Here is a 6,256-nt window from a genome sequence, read left to right on the forward strand (position 1 = left end):
TATCTAATTGTAGAGGTACCTTTTCAAAATGTCTTCTATTGATTAAATTTAATCAGTAAAAGTCATTTTGAAAAGGTACATCTCTATAATTGCTATTGAGCATTCACTCTTGGAACCTTGGAGCTCTTGTGTAGTGCATGAAAACTCCAAGATTCTAGAATAAAACATATATCATAGACATAATTTCTTCAAATATAATTTAAGGTTATTTTTTAAAAAATTAGAACAGCGTAATTTAAGGTTATTGAAAAGTGACACTTGACAAATTTATCCCGCACTCTTCAAAAATAAGGAAATTTTGATAAATATCCTCATCGCTATTATCATAAAAGATTCAATATCCCTTTCGATATTTAATGACAAATTTGAAAAGGTGTTTGAAATTCTTTCGGATTTTGTTGAATTTAACCCAAAATTTATTATTAATTGTTTACAAGAAATTTTATTTAACTCTTCTTGTAAAGAAAACTTTGCCAATATTTTGAATGCATTTGAAAATTCCGAGCTTAGAATATATTTGGATGAATGCGAAGATGAAATCGATCCTGAAATTTTTGACTCTCTCAAAAATATGTATTCAATTTTAAATGAATCTAATTCTCATCAATAATAACATATGAATAAAAAATAAATGGATTTAATTTTTTTTATCAGTTTCAATAGATTACAGTTATTTTTATTTTCTACAATATCTCATTACCAAATCGTTTTAACTCTTTGTATATCAAAGAATAATAATAAGTGACCTGTAATAACCATACTCATAATGGATTAGACCTCAAATTATTTAAAATGTCAATTCAATATTATTAAATTACAATTTCTTTTATTCTAATAGATTTTAACTAGCCAATCATGATTACAAATATTGTAGCCTTCATTAACTCATAATATCGAAGAATATAACTTATATTCATGGACAATTTGTGATTAATTTCCAATAATATATAAAACCGACTCAAATTAATCATGTTGGCATTAGCGCGCATCGATGCTCAATCTACCTGTAGTATTATAAGCTTATATTCCTATTTTTCAGCATTAAAATTGTGAATTACGTAATTTTGTCATAGTTTTACGTAATTTTAATTTTTTTTGATAAGAAAAAAATGACTTTAAGAAAAAACGAGATCACTCATAATCTTTTTCTCAGAAAACTGCAGAGTATACAACAAATGTACTCAAACGTGCATTAAGCACAATACCTGGTCCCCATTTCGCTCTATGGACCGATAATGGTACAAAAAATAAAGAAAAATTGCAAAAACGTTCCCACTTTTTGAGAGGGATGTTTTGCAAAATAATTTTATGGACATCTCTGGAAAGTTTCATTTCAGTTTGATAATATATCCAACACCTATATAGAAGAGCCTTGCTGATTTGACCTGAAAGAGCGAAAGTTAGTTTTTTGATTTGAAAACCCTGCAATTTAATATTGTTAAGGACTCAATGTAGAAATATGATATAATATCATGTAGAGATCAATCATCTTCCAAAAATCTTCTATGTATGAAAGAAAAAAATTTGCAAAACGTACCTCTCAAGAAGTGGGAACGTTTTGCACACTCTCGAAAATAAAACACAATTTCATTAATTATTATGCGAAAGGGGAATTGAACATATTTTTATTCAACCAGATAATCCTCAGGCCAACAGATTTCGCAAAGAGAATTTCCCCAAACAGTAAGATTTTTCAAAAAAAAGAAATATAATGCGAAGAATTAAGATTAATCACCGAAAAAACAACTGATTTTACTTACTTTAATGATTTTGAAGATATGCAAATTATCAGGAAGAAAGCTCAATATAACAAATAAAATAATATTCTAATTTGCAAGAATGGGTTTAATGACTACGCACAAATACATAGCCTCATACATATCAACAAAGGTCTTGGGTCTCCGAGGTTCTCAATTTCATCAGAAACCGCTATATGATAACCAAGCTTACTCAGATCTACACATAAATACATAGCCTCATACATATCAACAAAGGTCTCTCTACTCTTAAGTTCCAATTCCCAAAATTTTATTTTTATATTTATTGGCAAAAGGTAAAAGTTCCAAATTATCGTATCGTTAATTTTTAATTTGCTTTCAAATTATATTTTTTGTACTTACGTTCAATTTTTATTTTTAATAAATTATTTATATTAAAATTTCGAAATATTCATAAATACATTCAATTCATATAATAATAGTCAATATCATCGTTTTGAGAAGATCAGATCCTACACAAAAACCATGGAGAGGATTGTATTTTCAATGTATGCCTCTGGTCGAGCACTAAAAGCAAAAGCTAGACAGTTTTTAACCTGTATAATAAAAATGTATCATATATCTTTTTGGAAAATAAAAACAAATTTTTATTTATTCAATATTATATAAAAAGGTGTTGATATTGCAGGTTTTTCAGTATGTTTTCCATCCCAATAAAACTCAATATTAATCGATATATCTGAAAAATACGAGGTGTCAAAGTGGTGAATTTCACCTCACTTCGTTTTGCTCCATTAAATTGACTCAATTTCATCCCTTTGCTGAGAATTTTTGTATTTGGAGGATAATAATCTAAATAATTCGAAATATTTGTTACAATAACTATCAGTGCTTGATTTAATGTTTGAATTTGATTGCTTCAAATTGCGCAATTTTAAGTAATTCGGCGTCAGATGTTAATTTTTTGCAAGAAGAATTAAATATATATGTGGGATTTGGTATTGCGTTTGATGTTTTGTTTGTTAATTCGTTGGATAAGGCTTTATCTGGGTTCCACGGATGAATACCATACTGATGCATTGACTTAATCACAAGCATCAATTAAAATTCTTACAATTTTTAACCTTGGTTTTGGGGTATTTGATAAATTATCTTGCTCATATGTGTAAAGCGGAACATATTTTAACCTGTTATTCTTTGATCTCAAAGATGCTGCACATCCTACATCAAATAACTGGAGAACTACTGTGCAGTAAGCTGGAAATGTCAAGAGTTCAATTCTGAAGAGACTCAAAAGTTTGCAAGTAAAATAACTTACTCGGCTGATATGATTATCACCGAATACGATATTATGCTGAGCTGCTGTGATAGCATCAAGACTTGAGCGATATCTCTGGATTTCGATAATAAAAGTTAAATTAAAGATATCCCATATCTTCTTTGTCATCCATCCATAAGATTGTCCTGTAAGGAATGCTCTCACGGAGCGGAGTTCCTGTGAACAATTTTATATTCCTGGAACAATAATAAATGGTTTCATCCGGTATCCTTCAGAATTATATGGGAAGATACTAGTAACAAGCACAAATTCATGCTCTTCTTTGGTTAAAGGAGGGTTGCTTTCAGTGCAGATAACTTTGTAACGCTTTGATGAAGCAGAGATGTTTCATAAATACTCCACTTATTCCATGGATCAATTCCTGCCGTATACTGAAATTAATGTAAGAAGTTAGCAACTGTTGCTGTGTTACAGTACTTTGCTCGTTTTTCCTCATTTTCTTTTGAGCTTTTGATCTCAATGTTGAGATCAGAGCAAACTCTGTTTAACCATGATCTTGAGGGGAGATATACTTCTAGCGAAGTAAACAATTCTTTTTCCTCTTGTTGGAAATTCGTCTGGATGAACAAGGCCAGCTAGATATAAAGCTCTGCTGTATCTATACTCCAGTAATTCGTAGGCAATCTGATAAGCTTCGATTACCTTTTCACATGCAAGACCTTTTGCTCTTTGATTGATTTCACCATAAAAATCAAGTAATTCGACCTCTGAAAGATACGATGGTTCTCCACCATTACATGTGGTTGTCCATACATTTTCCGCAATTGTATGTCGCAACTCTGCAGTTATTGAATCATCGCGTTCCATGTGAAATTCATCTTTGTTATCAGTGTAACACTTTTTGTTTAGTCTTCTTTTGAAGATTTTACGTTGAATACGAGACAAAACTGCTTTTTCTCAATGAAGTTTACATTTGGCTTTAATGTAATTAAGACTTTTCATGTCACTTTTTGTAAAGTTCATTTTCGGTACGGAACAAATGCATATATTAATGCATTAATTCTAAATGTAATAAATTTTGTATCTTTGAAAATTTCAAAGTTAAAAAAAATTGGACTAATATTATTCGTCTTCAAATGTACTATGCAAATTAAAGTTTTTGGGCTATGGATTCTGTGGGATAAGATTATTGAAATTTTGGATGTTCCTCGAATTGGCCAGAGATTCGAGTGTCAATGCCTTGTTCCATAACATAGTAATTGTGTTTGTGACTGAGCATATTTTTTTCTAAAATATAGAGATTAAAATTGTAAAAATCTTCATTTAAGGAGTTCCTGTTAAATGATTGTGACTTGATTATATTTGTGTCGTTTTTGGTAGTCTCTTTATTCGATTTTGATGAATTTATGTTCGAAATTCGGTATTTAACTAATAAGATTCAGAGTAAAACACTGGAAATCGGATATTCTCTATGCCAATGAACTGGACAATCTGTGTGTTTGGGAGGTGAAATTCCAAATTTTTTTGAAATCCCGAAAATGAAGATCAACCCTTTATTTTTGATTAAGATATTTTACAATTTCAGATTTTTTTGAATACTTTTGATTCGGTTTTGTTAAAAGCATATCAGCTAACTTGTTTTAAAAATCACATATTTTTATGTGGTAAGACGAAATGATGGAAGTGAGGCATATCTCAATATTTTCACCAGATCTTCAGGCATTTAGCATGGATATATAATTGTTATCATGATTTGTATTTAGTAATATTATTTAATCCAACTTATCAAAGCTAAACAAGATAAGAAATGCGTTTTAATTTTTTTTTCAAACAAAATTGAACAAAAAATACACTTAGAAGATATATTTCTTTAAGTTATTTATAGTAATGGAAATAATATGGTATATCTATCATTAACATATAAGCAGATCATACCTCTCTTGTGCCATGCAATTATGAATTAAGAATTTTGTAAATTCAACTGTATATAATAATCTTTTAATTGAAAAACATCATCAGACCAAGAGATGTTAATCATGTGCATCTAATATAATTGTTTTTGTCTAGTGTTGAAAACAGAAATTCATCAAAAGTGACACCTCAGAAAAGCTATAATATTGAATTTTTGGAACTTTTGATAGAGCACGTTTTTAAATATTAATTAAAGTAAATGTATATTTTGTAAAGATTCTTTTTAATAAAAAATAAAATTTTGAAGAAGAACACAAAATCTTCTGAAAAATAATATCACATAAACTCATATTATTTTCTAATATATAACTATTTTATATAAAAATCAAATTCAATGATCTTAAAAGCGAAGGATAAACCTCAAAATTTACGAATATAATGAGTGGGAATATAATGCTTATCTATCATAAAACCATATGAAATATCAATTTTTGCTTTACGCCTAATTTTTGACGACAATTAGCAAAAAATGTTAAATGTTAACACTCAGTCCATTTGAATATGAAAAATAAAATTGACTTTGATTAAATGTTTTTATTTATCATGCAATTCTTCTTGCGACCAAAGATTTGAATAAAATTTCAAAAAATAAGATAGCTTAAAAATAATATACGGTAGTGTTTACTAATAGATGAATAGTATATAAATTCTATTAAAATGGATTTGATCCAAAAAGATATATAAAATTTGATCATAAATAAAATTGTTTAGAAGTCATTTAAAATGATGTAATTATTCAAATTTTGCTAAAACCCATTCCTCTTTGATATATAACTCCCATTTTTGCATTTCTGGCTCGTACCAAAATTTTGAAACTTCGAATAATTCGTTAGGAGTGTAATTACTATTCGTTTTTGGATTAATATCGAGAGATAAATGTGGTGTATTGTTGTATTTTTCAATGAACTGCTGAACTGAGTCCTTGATTTGTTGAATAACATCCAACTCGTCTGGCAAAAACTTTTCTAAGCTTGGCCACAGGCGCTCCACCTTGCCGTTCTGTCTTGGCATATACGGCAAGGTGTGCTTCCAAACTATTCCGTTTTCCTGCATAACCTGGCCGAATTCACCGCGGTTTTCACCGCCGTTATCGGTCCAGATGCAGTAAGGGATAAACTCCTCTAAAAGTTTTCTTAAAATATTCGCTGTTGAGTTGGAAGACTTGTTTTTCAATAATTTAGTTTTGAGAACTTTACGTGTCATATCATTCAATATGGCAAAGAATGGAAAAGAAACATTACCGTGAAGGTAATGAATATCGCAGTGCCATATCAAATTCTTTGATATG

At 29.3% G+C, this 6,256-nt stretch overlaps 1 protein-coding gene across 1 annotated transcript, besides 3 other annotated features; it reads right to left on the reverse strand.

Annotated features, from left to right (window-relative positions):
* Nucleotides 1-280: a mobile genetic element.
* A 3,245-nt stretch (nt 281-3,525) lies between these two features.
* TVAGG3_0052720 (uncharacterized protein) lies at nt 3,526-3,864 on the reverse strand (the record flags this gene model as incomplete). Its single annotated transcript, XM_001294147.1, has 1 exon — nt 3,526-3,864. One exon carries the CDS (start codon nt 3,862-3,864, stop codon nt 3,526-3,528), a length of 339 nt encoding a protein of 112 aa, XP_001294148.1.
* Nucleotides 3,865-5,064: 1,200 nt separating this feature from the next.
* Nucleotides 5,065-5,102: a mobile genetic element.
* Nucleotides 5,065-5,102: a terminal%2Cinverted (terminal inverted repeat of Banshee-A3 transposon ID:TVAGG3_0052730).
* Nucleotides 5,103-6,256: the final 1,154 nt, after the last annotated feature.

The sequence above is a fragment of the Trichomonas vaginalis genome, chromosome IV (assembly GCF_026262505.1).
Source record: "Trichomonas vaginalis G3 chromosome IV, whole genome shotgun sequence".
NCBI classification, from domain to species: domain Eukaryota; phylum Parabasalia; order Trichomonadida; family Trichomonadidae; genus Trichomonas; species Trichomonas vaginalis.